The sequence below is a fragment of the Dermacentor albipictus genome, chromosome 9 (genome assembly GCF_038994185.2).
Source record: "Dermacentor albipictus isolate Rhodes 1998 colony chromosome 9, USDA_Dalb.pri_finalv2, whole genome shotgun sequence".
NCBI classification, from domain to species: Eukaryota; Metazoa; Arthropoda; class Arachnida; order Ixodida; family Ixodidae; genus Dermacentor; species Dermacentor albipictus.
Window position 1 is genome coordinate 124010474 of NC_091829.1, and position 15145 is coordinate 124025618.

The 15145-nt window shown below is 49.5% G+C and overlaps 1 protein-coding gene across 2 annotated transcripts in view; it reads right to left on the reverse strand.

Moving 5' to 3' along the window:
- Positions 1–458: 458 nt before the first annotated feature.
- The window catches only part of LOC135918869 (zinc finger protein 596-like), a 34951-nt gene continuing 20264 nt past the window's right edge, over positions 459–15145 (reverse strand). The window contains exon 6 of one of the 2 annotated variants that reach the window (XM_065452561.2): positions 459–1517. In XM_065452561.2, coding sequence (XP_065308633.2) covers positions 812–1517 — 706 coding nt within the window. In that variant the 3' untranslated portion in view covers positions 459–811. The remainder of the gene's footprint in view (positions 1518–15145) is intronic. The other variant, XM_065452560.2, reaches the window with a different exon arrangement.

Here is a 15145-nt window from a genome sequence, read left to right on the forward strand (position 1 = left end):
CGGCACGCGCGTTATCAGAAGGGGCACTCCAAAGAGTGTAAACTGTTCTATGCTGATAACGCGCGTGCCGTTCGTTACTGGAAAGTACCGGGCTCGCAGCGTTAAAGAAAGGAAACGCATCAAGGCAGATAGCGATTATTTTTGTGTGGCAGAAGGGGCAAGCCAAAGGGTGTAACTTTGCCTAAGAGTGTTTAATTACACAAAGCAGAATCTTGCAGCCCATTAGGGTTTGTCTTGAAATGAGTTTGATAAAGCAACGTTCACCAACAACATAGTTCACGGAAAAGTGAGCGCTGGCCAGAACCTGCAGTGTTTTTCGACATTAGACAGTTTTAGTTACACGTACGTAGAGGCTTCACGTACGCAAACGTGAAAAGCCTACGTATCTTATACGTGCACGCCATCTGAAACACTTTTAGCTACACGTACGCGACGCACGCCAAGAGGGACCCCGTAGCTCCATCTGTCGGGAAATGTGAACACGGCGGTAGCCAATTCAATCCTGTCGCCGTGTTTCGATGCAAGCCGTCTGCGCGCGCGCGGCCCGCTATCGCTTGTTCGTGATCTCGCGGAACTCCCGCGCGAAGCTGTCTACGTGCGCAAGAAACGCACGCAAAGAATTAAATCTCACGTACGTCCGTGAGACGCGCGCGCGCCCGCTACGTTGTACGCATGCGCACTGCTGACACGTAGAAGCTCTACGTACGCAAAGCCTCTACGTACGTGTAACTAAAACTGGCTATTGAAGCGCCCCAAATACTTTTGGCGACCAGGTCTTATCGCGCAATTTTGAAAAACCAGACGGAATCGTTCACATCCTTCGTTCCTTCTGGCACACATGCCTATCGCGTGTTTCTTTGTCTGCAAAACGACATCCGCACTGCGTGCCCTCATACGGTGTTTTATCCACGTGCTTTGTTCGGCGGTGACGCAGAAGACTTGAACTGTGCATAAATAATCGATCACAGATTTCGCAAATGTAAGCGCTGTTTCCACATTGCGAGTATACATGTCTCTTGAGGTCATATTTGTTTTCAAATAATTTAGCACATTTTTGGCATGCATGGTGGTTCTCCTTTGCGTGAGTGTGCTCATGTTTACGGAGACTCGCCAGGAACTTGTATGTTTTTCCGCATGTTTTGCAAAGGTAGGGTTTCTCACCTGTATGCGTGCGCTTATTGTCATCTTGATGACCAGCCTGCCGGACCAATTTTTCACATATTTCGAATTTGTAGGGTGTCTCGTCTGCGTGCGTGCACTGATGTTCAGCTAGATCATAAGCCTGGTGGAACTGTTTGCCACAGGTTTCGCATTTGTCTTTTTTGCCAGTGGGGTTGCGGAAATGTTCTACAGACTTAGACATCTTCACAGACGATTGATCACAGGCTTTACAAATCTGGGCTGTGTCATCCGTGTGTTCCTTGGCGTGCCCGTGTAAGGCATCTGGTCTACTGGAAACCTTGCCACAGACACCACGCATCTCTCGCTGTTCCCTTCCTCCGGTTCCAGGAGCATTCCTGCAAGGACATGGACATAGAAGCTGAAAACGGCCGACTCTTGTTACGAAAGGACAAAAACACATCTTGCCAATTGAGAGGTTGCCAAACAATCCTGCGGTAATCATAAGCCGACTTTCTAAACCTTAGCGGTAACTTGCAGTACTTAATTTTGGCGCTCGATTGAGGCTCTAGGCTGGCGTAAACTGAACACTACTGCCTCTGATGGTATGTCTGTGTGGCTAAACTTGAAAATGAGAAAGACCCGTACCTATCTCACATAGGCTACACATAATGTAATAAGTAAAGTGTGGTTTTCGTATTTCTTGCTACTCGAACGGAAAAGAAATGCCTGGTAAGGGTGGTTACAAAAGAATGTTTGCAAATTTAAACTCAATGATATTTTTCTCTCACTGCAGTGTAGAGCTGCTTTCTTGCCGGTATAAGCCATTGCAATTAGCCATTTGAGGCTCCAATTTGGGAAATGGAAATGGCGCAAAGGCGAACTATTCCCTTTAATTCTGACAAGTGTAGGTGGAATAAAGTCCTTCATGTCGAATACAATGAAAAAATTCCGGGCTCAAGATTGCCTTCAATGTTTGTACGAAGTCATTTAATATTTGACTCGCATTAGAATGGCACACCATTCCTACCGAAGGTATCGTGAGAACGATACACTCGCAATCATTTCCCCCTAATGCTACCGGAGATGCTACCGGAGATGTTAATATTGCTACGGAATAGTATTACCGATGACGAAGAGGCGAGCAGTACGAAGACGACGACAACGATTGCAGGCTAGCGCGGGCTGTTGCCTCTTGGCCAAGTGCGGCGTATTCCGTTGTAAATATACTTGTATATAGCTTTTCATTTGCGTCTCCTTACGTAACATATCTGGTGGAGGTGGACGTTCCCTGTACCTCGTCACGGAGCTTCGCAGTGGACGGTACGTCGAGCCTAGCTTCATGGCTCCCGGCGATGACAATTCGACTCAGCCGCCTCCGACCCCTCCTGCCACTTCGACGACCTACATCTCTCTCCCTGCTCCTCGTGATCCTGGCGTATTCTCGGGCAAAGATGGGGACGACGTCGACGACTGGATCAGCCTGTACGAACACGTCAGCCGCAATAACCGGTGGGACCCTACTATCATGCTCGCCAACGTAGTCTTTTACCTCGGTGGCACACCTCGAGTTTGGTTTCGGACGCACGAAGAGGAGCTCACCAGTTGGGATTCGTTCAAGCAAAAGCTCCGAGACTTGTTCGGCAACCCCTACGGTCACAAACTTGCCGCGCAGAAGGCGCTTTCCGGCCGTGTGCAGACGTCAACAGAGCCCTATGTCACGTACATTCAGGACGTCCTGGCTCTGTGCCGCAAAGTTGATGCACACATGCCTGAGTCAGACAAGGTATCCCACATCCTCAAAGGCATTGCCGATGACGCCTTCAACTTGCTCGTGTTCAACAACGTCGCGACGGTGGATGCTGTTATCAAAGAGTGCCGCCGCCTGGAACTCGCTAAAAGCAGACGTATCGATCAGCAGTTTGCCCGTTTGCCCAACACCCCAGCGACTTCTTCCTGTGCCGACGCTCCTCGTCCCAACAACACCTGCGATATTACCAAGATCGTTCGGCGTGAGATTGAGGCCGCCTATCCGGCTGCCTTCGACTCCAGCCCCACCAACGCACCGGCAGTCACGGTTTCCCTGATCCAGGCAGTTGTCCGCCAGGAGTTCGAAAACATGGGCCTTCACACCATCTGCTCGGCCCATCACCCTGATACCCATCCGGCTTCTTCGATTCCGCCCCGTCCCGCATCGTCTTACCCACCACGTTTCCGCAACCCAGCTGAATGGCGCACTGCTGACGACAAGCCCATTTGTTTTCACTGCCGTCGCATCGGGCACATTTCTCGGCACTGTCGAAGTCGCTGGACTTCCCCGACCCGGTCTGCTTATACTGCCTATTCTCGCCCCTCGGGTGGCCCTTCTCGTCCTTATGCCGCACGCTCCGATAATGCCGCCACTGACTCTCCTGCGCCGAACCGCCCCTATTCTCGTTCACCTTCGCCCCAAGGACGACAATCTCGCTCTCCCCAGCCCCGTCGCTCCTTTTCGCCGACTCCCTTCGGACGCCGCTCCCAGCCGGAAAACTGAATGATGCAGCGCCTCGAGGTGACGCTGCATTGCTCCCTACGCCGCCAAATCCTCCACTGACGTTGCCCACTCATCTGAACCTTCTTGACGTGCAAGTCGACGGTGTTCCTGTATCTGCTCTTATAGACACTGGGGCGCATTTGTCGGTAATGAGCGCGGACTTTCGTACCCGCCTGAAAAAAATAATCACGCCCGCCACGACGCTTGTTGTCCGTGTCGCCGATGGCGGAACAGCCCCCGTAATTGGTATGTGTGCCGCCCGCGTCTCCTTCGCCGATCGCTCAACAGTCGTGCTATTCACGGTCATCGCCCACTGTCCCCATGACATCATCCTCGGCTTAGACTTCCTCTCCGCACATTCTGCTCTAATTGATTGTTCCGCCAGTACTCTCCGCCTTGACCTGCCTGTTCTGGATCCCGCTGAACCACACCCCAGTCGCCTCAGTTCCGTCGACTTTGTTCGCTTGCCACCTACGGCACTGACTTACGTTGACCTAGTGTCATCCCCACCAGTGCCCGACGGTCACTATATCGCGGCTCCTATACAAGACGTCCTCCTTACACACGGGATCACGGTGCCTCATACCGTTTTATCTATTACGGCTAATTGCGTCTGCCTGCCCGTGGTCAATTTTGGCTTGACGACACAAGTGCTGCCACGCGGGATGTCTCTGGCCCAGCTTTGCTCATTCGAAGATCGCTCAATAGCATCTATTGAGGTAGACAGCCATTCAGCCGATCCTCCTCCACCATCTCAGTCGACAACTTGCACCATCGCCGACTTACAGAAAATGATTGCGCCCAACATGCCGTCCGAGCACGCTCGTGAGCTCTACCGCGTTCTGTTTTCCTACAACGATATTTTTGACTTTCACGATCGTCCTTTGGCCCAAACTACAACTGTTAAACATCGCATTAATACCGGCGATGCCCCTCCTATTCATCGCCGCCCGTATCGAGTGTCACCGGTTGAGCGTCAAGTTATTCACGCTGAAGTTCGCAAAATGCTTGCCAATAACATCATAGAACCGTCATGTAGTCCGTGGGCGTCACCGGTTGTACTGGTAAAAAAGAAGGATGGCTCATGGCGCTTTTGCGTGGATTATCGGCACCTTAACAGGGTTACCAAAAAGGACGTGTATCCCCTACCCCGGATCGATGACGCCCTTGACTGCCTCCATGGTGCTCGCTACTTCTCTTCTATTGACCTCCGCTCCGGCTACTGGCAGATTGCTGTGGACGATCTCGACCGCGAGAAGACTGCTTTTGTAACTCCGGGCGGTCTTTATCAATTCAAAGTGATGCCGTTTGGTCTATGTAATGCTCCTGCCACTTTTGAACGCATGATGGACTCCCTTCTTCACGGTTTCAAATGGTCCATATGCCTGTGCTACTTGGACGACGTCATAGTATTCTCCCCAACGTTCGCTACGCACCTCGAGCGCCTCTCGGCAGTCCTGGACGTTTTTCGTCGCGCCGGTCTGCAACTGAACGCATCGAAGTGCCAATTCGGCCGTCGCCAGATTACCGTCCTTGGGCATCTCGTTGACGCGAACGGAGTGCAACCGGACCCAGGCAAGATCCATGCTGTTACGCACTTCCCTGTTCCGACGTGTGTCAAGGATGTGCGCAGCTTCATCGGCCTTTGTTCGTACTTCCGCCGTTTCGTGAGGAATTTCGCCGCCATAGCACGACCACTAACCGACCTTTTGAAAAAAGACTCTCCTTTCCAGTGGGGCGATAACGAGGCCTCTGCATTCTCTCATCTAATCGACATTCTCACAACGCCCCCCGTTCTGGCCCATTTCGATCCTTCTGCGCCTACCGAAGTCCGTACTGATGCCAGCGGTCACGGAATTGGAGCAGTACTAGCACAACGCCAGCGTGGCCACGACCGTGTTATCGCTTACGCCAGCAGGCTCCTCTCACCCGCGGAGCGCAACTATTCCATCACTGAGCGTGAGTGTCTGGCCTTAGTTTGGGCGGTTGCGAAGTTCCGCCCATACTTATATGGCCGACCCTTTTCCGTTATCACAGACCATCACGCGCTTTGTTGGTTATGCTCATTGAAAGACCCTTCAGGAAGACTTGGTCGCTGGGCCTTACGCCTCCAAGAATATTCGTTCTCTGTCACCTACAAATCTGGCCGACTACACAAGGACGCTGACTGCCTGTCTCGCTACCCGGTAGACGAGCCTGACGACGCCGACAGTAGTACCGCCGACGGCATTTTCTCTGTGTCTGCCTTCACTAACATCGCCGATGAGCAGTACCGAGACCTATCGCTGCGAGTACTCATCGAGCGTCTGCGCTCTACACCTACCGACGCATCCGTTCGCCGATATGTCCTCCAGGGCGGCATTCTGTACCGAAGGAACTTCCTTCCTGACGGATCTGATCTTCTTCTTGTCGTGCCAAAACATCTACGACAGACTGTGCTCTTTGAGATGCATGACGCACCTACTGCAGGACATCTTGGCGTAACCCGCACGTACGACCGCGTCCGCCGCCGCTTCTATTGGCCTGGCCTCGCTCGCTCCGTCCGACAGTATGTTGCTGCCTGCGATACCTGCCAGCGTCGGAAAACACCTCAGGTGCTACCTGCCGGTCATCTCCAGCCGATCACTGTCCCTGTGGAACCGTTCTTTCGTGTTGGATTAGACCTCCTCGGTCCCTTTCCCACGTCATCCTCTGGGAACAAATGGGTAGCCGTCGCAACTGATTACGCCACCCGATACGCTATCACGCGGGCTCTCCCTACCAGTTGCGCCACTGACGTCGCGGACTTTCTCTTGCGTGACATTATCTTACTTCATGGCGCCCCGCGACAGCTGCTCACTGACCGTGGTCGTAACTTCCTCTCGAAAGTTATCGCCGACATTGTACGTTCCTGCTCCACTCAACACAAGCTGACTACCTCATACCATCCTCAAACCAATGGCCTGACAGAGCGGTTAAACGTACTCTTACCGATATGCTGTCAAAGTACGTTTCCAAGGACCACCGCGACTGGGACATTGCCCTTCCTTACGTCACATTCGCTTATAATTTTTCCCGGCACGACACCGCCGGATTTTCTCCCTTTTATCTGCTCTACGGTCGCGAACCGACCTTGCCCCTTGACACGGCACTTCCTCCTGCTTCGATGTCAACAAGCGAGTATGCGCGCGACGCCATCGCTCTCGCCGACCATGCACGCCAGCTTGCCCGTGCTCGACTGACGGACTCGCAAACCACTCAGCAGCGTCAGTACAACGCCCGCCACCGTGACGTACCGTTTTCGCCTGGTGCGCTCGTGCTCCTCTGGTCGCCCTCCCGTCACGTCGGACTTTCAGAGAAGCTCCTTTCGCGATACACAGGGCCCTACCGCGTGCTGCGCCAGGTGACGCCTGTGACGTACGAAATTGCCCCTGTGAGCTCAACCTCGTCATCTACTGTGGCACCTAGTGATGTTGTGCACGTCAGTCGGCTCAAGGCCTACTACACTGTTTCCAAATCCGGCCTTTAGTCGCTCCGGGACGGCGCTTTTGCCGCCGGGGGTAGTGCTACGGAATAGTATTACCGATGACGAAGAGGCGAGCAGTACGAAGACGACGACAACGATTGGAGGCTAGCGCGGGCTGTTGCCTCTTGGCCAAGTGCGGCGTATTCCGTTGTAAATATACTTGTATATAGCTTTTCATTTGCGTCTCCTTACGTAACAATATTTTCTTTTGTTTTTCTCGGTAAGATAATGAACACTGCTAGCGTTGAGTTAAGGCATAGCTGGTACGACATCTCTTCTACCGGTAAGTGAAGAAAAATACAACGGGCAGAAGAGCAGAGACAGTGCGTATGGTGTGTCTTTTGTGCAGCCTGTTGCTCATTTAAATAGCTACGCTAAGGACAAGATAAACATTGGTCGCTATTCTTGAGTTAATGGCTTTTTACTTGTACACTTTTATTTACTCTTGTAATGGTTGTTTACATGACTCAGCATGTAAGCTGAGTCATGACTCAGCTTGAGGTGTTACCTTGTACGTCGTTTGTAATCATGCCAGCTTGGCCGGCATCAAGACAGGATTATTTAATGACGAAATTAGAACAATCAAACAAACTTCGTTTGATAGAGCCATTAAATGCCGGCAAATTATCCATCATACCATTTTTTCAGGCTTGCAAGTGGAAATATTATGAAATCACTAAATTTAAGAAGAACAGAAGCTTAGAATTTACAAGGTTAGCTAGATCAAAGATATATGTATATATATATCGCAGTTTTATTAGCTGCATCGCGCGGAGCATCCTAAGCTAACAACTTTCTTGACATTCGTTTGCAATTTGCTTGAAATCGGTACAATGTGTGCGAGGAGGGGCGAATGATCTACCAATAAAACAGAATATTTCAGAGCGCTGTGTAGTACATGAATTCTGAGCGGTTTAAATATGATATTTGGTTTATTTATTGCATCATGCATTGAGTTATAAAAATGTGATTTTGTACATGTGTTTGCCAACGCTTTCTTAAATATTTCACGAATCTAAAATGTAACTGCTTCAGTTGCGATACTATCACATTTCTTTAAATGCCGCAAGCTTCAATACTCGTACATTGTGTTGTCATGCACATTCATTTCACTTCTCCAATGTACTTACGTACAAGATCCTCAGCTAAAGGTTTTTGTTTACGCCGACACCATATTATCTGAACAGCAGTTGATATTTGTCATTTAATTCATCACACCGTTTATCCCTCGCGCAAGTGCGTCACTGCTACTTTGAGCGTATGATTGACACCATCCTTAGAGGCCACAAATGGACAACGTGTTTATGTTACCTCGACGACATCGACAGCGACTGCTCGTGACGTTGGTTTTTTTCATCCTTCGCAATTTTGTTCTGCGCCACGGCGCTCCCCCAGAACTACTGAGTTATAGGGGCCGTGTGTTCCTATTGGAGGGCGCCCAAGCTCTCCTCGCTGAGTTCAGGATAATTCACCGCAAATCGGCCGCGTACCATCCCCAAACCAACGTACTGACCGAGTGGTTCAATCGCACACTTGGCGACATGTTGCGGATGAATATTGCAACCGACCACTCCAACTGGGACACCCTACTCCCCCTTTGTTACGTTCGCATGCAACACCGCGACGCATGCGACCACAGGTATTTCCCCCTTTTCCCTTGTGTATGGCCGTGAGCCTTCATGCCCTTTGGACACCATAGTGCCGTACCAACCTGACGCTACAGAGTATACTCCGCTTTTCGAAGCCGCCAAATATGCTGAAGATTGCCGTCAGCTGGCACGTGCCCTGACTAGTGAGACTCAAGAACGTCAAAAGACAAGACATGATCGTACTCATCAACCACCGTACGACTTTTCTCCTGGTTCGCTTGTGTTGCTTCGGATACCAGCCCACATTGCCGGCCTTTCTTCCAAACACCTGGCACATTATCACGGTCAATACCGTATCATCGAGGCTTCCTCACCGGTCAACTACATCGTCGAGCCACTCACAATGTTACCAGACCTGCGTCGTCGTGGGCGAGAGACAGTACATGTCAACCGCCTGAAACCGTATTACGACCTGCTCATCTTCTCCGCGCCTTGAGTCGCCACGATGGCTACATTTCGCTCCCGGGGCATTGTAATGAAGCAGCCGCGCCCCTGTGTATGCACCGACTGAAGAGGAAGACGAAGGACCATGCAGCGATCGCGAGCGACCCCCTTGCTACGGACAGCCCTTGCAGTGCCTTGATATACCTAGCGTTCCACAACGTTGTCAACGACAATAAACCTCGTCGCAATCCTATGATCTCAAAGCTCGTCGTACGAAACGGCGGCGCCCGTCATTTAGCGGTTGTTCATGGCGGGCACACGCACACAAATTTAACTGAAATCGAGGGTTCGATGGAAGCCCGTCTGGTCGGGATGAATCATTGAAGAAGTAAAACGAAGGACACCGACCAACATAGAAGTGCTAAAAAATGAAAAAATCTAAAAGACGTTTCGGCTTCGCTACGGAAGCCTTGTTCACAATGGGATGACGGAAGGTTCATGGAAGCTTATGTGTGCTTTAGAACGTGACGTAAGCAGCGCGTGTATGACGGGGGGAGGGTCCCCTCATTTCGATTAAGCGTGTGACGTGTTTTTTGTATCTCCAGTGACTCCAGATACAGACGCGATTTGTGGTTTCTTTCAAGAGGCTCCTCTGTTTTTGCCTTGGAAACACGTACTTCTGTTTCGACAAGGTCTTCTACAGGCAGTTCCCGGGACGGCAATTGGTGCATCCGTCTCTGTTACCGCTGCCAATCTTACGATGGAATGTTTGGAAAGGCGTGCTCTCGCGTCCTTCAGCCCTAGGCCAAAAGTTTTTCTGCGCTATGTGGACGACTATTTCTGTCTGATTCGGCGCAGCGCTTTGGATTCGTTCACTGCGCACCTAAACAGTCAAGAAAAGGCCATCCAATTCACAGTTGAGACAGAGGTCGACAACAGACTCCCCTTTTTTAGATGTACTTGTCACCAGACGCGATGGACGGCTCTCGTTCAGCGTGTACCGTAAGGACACACACACTGGCCGCTACCTGAACTTTCAATCCGTTCATCCAGACGCTCACAAAAGGTCGGTTGCTGCCTCACTGCTCAACCGTACGAACCGCATTTGCACCACAGCAGAAAGCCGTTCCACTGACTTGGACCACGTGCGAGGTGATCTCTCGGCAAGCGGCTACCCCACATCCTTTTTGACTGCTGTGGAGCGCCGTCTGTCCAATCCAGCACGTCAGACCAATCCCCGACAAAGAAAGCGTGCTGCCATACCTTACGTTCCAGGGATAAGCGAAACCCTGTCTCGCGTTCTACGCGGTTATGACGTTGAGGTGGCGCACGTGCCCGTATGTAAGCTGAGGCAAGCACTCGTCGGCGGTAAGGACAGGCTTCCGAGAGAATCGTTTCCCGGCGTGGTATATAAGATACCCTGCGCAGATTGCGACTACGCATACATCGGTGAATCGGGCAACTTCAAACAGAGAGTGAGACAGCATCAGAAAGATGTCGAAAAGAAGCGTACAGTGTCGAATGCCCTTGCCGAGCACGCGGATCCAACGGGCCACAATACTGACTGGGATCGCTCGAGAATTATCGGCCAAGAAAGAAACCACAAATCGCGTCTGTATCTGGAGTCACTGGAGATACAAAAAACACGTCACATGCTTAATCGAAATGAGGGGACCCTCCCCCCGTCATACACACGCTGCTTACGTCACGTTCTAAAGCATACATAAGCTTCCATGAACCTTCCGTCATCCCATTGTGAACAAGGCTTCCGTAGCGAAGCCGAAACGTCTTTTAGATTTTTTCATTTTTTAGCACTTCTATGTTGGTCGGTGTCCTTCGTTTTACTTCTTCACAAATTTAACTGTCTGGGAGACGAAGAAAAGTCATTTCTGAAGCGTCCCGGCCAACCGGCTACAGCCGGTTTTGTCGCTCTAGGGCAAGCTTTCTTTTTTGAGCATCCGCTACATTCGCTCGGTAAACTTAGATACACTGTTTCATGTTATGAACCTTGATTTTGATTAACATCTTTCTCCTCACTACCCGCCGTGTTTGATCAGTGGCTATGGTATTGGGCTGCGGAGCACGAAGTCGCGGGGTGGAATCCCGGCCTCGGCGGCCGCATTTCAATGGGCGCGAAATGCGAAAACACCCGTGTACTTATATTTAGGTAGAAATTAAAGAACCCGAGGTGGTCGAAATTTCCGGAGTCCTCCACTACGGCATGCCTCATAATCAGAAAGTGGTTTGGGCACGTAAAACCTCACAATTTATGAATGAATGAATGAATGAATGAATGAATGAATGAATGAATGAATGAATGAATGAATGAATGAATGAATGAATGAATGAATGTGTGTTGTTTAGGGGTGCAAAGGCCAGGTATGGCCAAAGAGCCCCAAGACAGTGTTACTGATTTCGCGGTGGAATGATGAGTTATGTCAAGAAGATGTGTCTTGGCTGTAAAGGGGCCTAAAAATAGTCTCTGTAATGTCCGTAAAATCTACGTGATATAAGAGTATGGCGATGTCTAATGACGAGTACTAAGAGCCTTACACTGCACTGCGGAAAAATGATGTGATATGCAGGGCATGTAAGATGCAAAAATTGGCTACAGCACAACTGTCTCACCAAGGGCCTTGAGGCATGTGCTATACAGTACAACTATCCCAGCGGCATCCTCTAAAGAGAGGAAGCGTTACGAATGTATGGGACTAATAACATATTAGACCACATCTCTGAGGAAACCTAGGACTTTGTCTATAATAAAAAGCGGTTCTGGACCGAGAAACATTGCAGGATGAAGAGGAATGTGCTGCCGGTATGCTAAGGAAGGATGTCTCTTTCTCTCAGATTCACCTTCCCGACACAACAGGAGGACGTGGAGTACGGTCAGCCTCTCCCCGCATGTACCACAGGTTGGAGGGTCACTTTCGGTGAGTAGAAAGCTATGGGTGTCAAATGTGTGTCCTATTCTGAGACGACCGCATAAGGCATCTATTTGGCGCGATTTTGTAGTAGAGGGCCGGAATTCTAACTGTTGTTTTATCAGGTGGTGCTTATTATCCGTTTCCGCGTCCCACATGTGTTGCCAGTGGTCTCACGGCCTTCTTCGCAAGAAAGGCCTCAGATCTGTGACAGGCACCTCAGCGGTAGGGTTAACAGCTTGCGATGCGATTGACGTGGCCATCTCGTCAGCCAGACCGTTACCCTCGATGCTCCTATGGCCAGGCACCCAGCATATAATTATATGGTGGTTAGGTGTGTACGCTTTGCACAAGATTGAATAGAGTTCATTAAGTACTCGATTTTTGTGTGTATAGAGTGATATCAAGGCCTTCACGACGCTTAAGGAGTCTGTATATATTGCTGATTTTTGAAGTTTTGATTTTCTTATACGCTTCACAGCAGACAGTATTGCGTAGGCCTCGGCCGCAAAGATACTTGTTTCTGGATGCAGTACATCGAATTCTGAGAACGATGGGCCAACGGCACCATAGGACACACTGGCATTTGACTTCGAAGCGTCTGTGTAGAACTCTGCGAAGGAGTGCTTGTGCTGGAGTTCTGGGTAATGCGTCCGGATTTCAATCTCTGGAGCATGTATTGTCACTTCTAAAAAGCATATGTCACATTCTACGACGTGCCACTCCTAAGGTGGTAACAATTTGGTTTGATGCATTAGGCGAAGCTTAAGGAACGGGACATGCATTTCATTGCTAAGCTCCCTCACACGAAGCGAGAAAGGCTGTCTTACTGAGGGACGATTATAGAAAAGTGTAGTACACGTCATACCGTTAATGGTACTAAAACATGGACGTAGATGATTGGAGTGTATTTTCAGGAAATATGTAAGGCTGATGTAAGTTCTTTGTAGATAGAGTGACCATTCATTTGATTCCGCGTATAAGCTTTCAATCGGGCTTGTTCTGAAAGCACCCGTGGCTAAGTGAATACCTAGATGGTGAACAGGATCTAGCATCTTCAGCGCGCTTGGGGCGGCAGAGTTGTATACTACGGCACCATAATCCAATCGAGATCGAATTAGGCTCTTGTACAGTTTCATTAAACGGTTCCTGTCTCTACCCCATGTAGTCTGGGATAGAAGTTTCATTAGGTTGATTGTTTTTAGACATTTTGCTTTCAGATATTTAATGTGTGGTATGAAAGTGAGTCTATAGTCAAGTATAATACCTAGGGATTTGTGATCTTTGTTGATAGGTATTCGTTGTCCACGCAGTTCTAAGCAAGGACCCGGGGCCAGGCCTGTCTTTCATGTAAAATGTACACAATGACTTTTGTTAGGATTGATTTTAAATCCATTTTCTCTGCCCATTTTGATACTTTGTTCAAGCAATGGTGTACCTGTCTCTCGCACGCTGCGAGGCTACAGGATTTGAAAGCTATTTTAATGCCATCCACATAGAGAGAATAAAAGATGGTCGGTGGTAATGAAGCACGAAGCGCGTTCATCTTCACGATAAAGAGAGTGCAGCTGAGCACGCCTCCCTGGGGTACACCAGTTTCTTGTGTAAAAGCACATGACAGTACTTTGCCGACTTTTACCGGGAAGTTACGATTGGACAAATAGCTTTCTATTAGGTTTAGCATATTACCATAAATGTCCATTTCTGACAAGTTTCTCAAGATTCTGTAGCGTCACAATGTGTCGTACGCCTTCTCTATTGAGGAATGTGGATAGGAAAAAGTGTTTGTGTACAAATGCGTCACAGATGTTTGCTTTTGCTTCAATACGTACAAGATGATCAGTTGTGAAGTGCCCTTCCCGGAAGCCACACTGATAGGGATCAAGCATTTTGCTCAGTTCAAAGAAGTGAATGAGTCGCCGATTAATCATTTTTTTTCAAATACCTTACCCAGGCAACTTGTGAGGGCAATCGGGTGATAACGTTCCACTGAGGAAGGGTCTTTGCCAGGTTTCAAAGCAGGGACCACAATGGCTTCTTTCCATGCGGTTGTAAGGCTGCAAAGTGCGAGTAGTGTAACTTGGGTGTCATTATGTAAGTTTTTGATCATTTCGTACATGATTTTGTCAGAGGCCGGTGCAGAGCTCTTGCATGCGCTCAAGGCAGCTTTGAACTCGGCAATACTAGAAGGACGGTTGCATAGTTCATTCTGTCGACATTTTCCGATGAATGGCTTACATTCTTCTATTCGTTTGTATTTGAGGAAGGATTGCGAATAATTTGTTGAACTTGACACGCTCTCAACATGCTCCCGAAGTGCGTCTGCCTTGTCTTGCAGGGTATGGCCTTGTGTGTTTACCAAAGGGTGTGAATACGTTTGTCGCTCTCTTATCCTAATAACCCTGTTCCAGACATTGGCCTCATCTGCATACGAGTTGATACTCGATAAAAACTTCTGCCTACTCTCTCGTCCGGCCTGTCGGTGAGTTCTCCTTTCTTGGGACTTTACTTTCTTAAAGTTCACAAGATTCTGTGCAGTGGGAGACGCGGGTAGCAACCCCCACGCTTTGTTCTGTTTCCTGCGAGCGATCCTACATTCGTCGTTCCACCATGGGAGACGTCGTTTGCATGCCAAGCCTTTTACTTCTGATATGCATTTAGATGCGGCATCTATTGTGAAGGCTGTAAAATACTCAACAACAGCATCAATTCCTAGCGTGGACATGGGATCGCATGAAATACTACTATGAGTTCGGAATTTCTCCCAGTCGGTTGTATCAATCTTCCACCTAGGAGCCTGTGGTGGATATTAGTTTTCTTTAGATGTTCTTAGTAGTATAACGAAGTGGTCGCTCCCGCAAGGATTGCTGGTAACTTCCCATTCAAGTTCAGGCAGTATAGACGGGGAAACTATGCTGAGGTCAATTGAAGAAAATGTTCTTCGAGGCCCTGTAAGGGGAGTTTTGCCCTTTCTGGAGGGTTCCAGGGAGCCTTGCCACTCCTTAGGCGCTTGGTGCGCCTTGAGGACAGG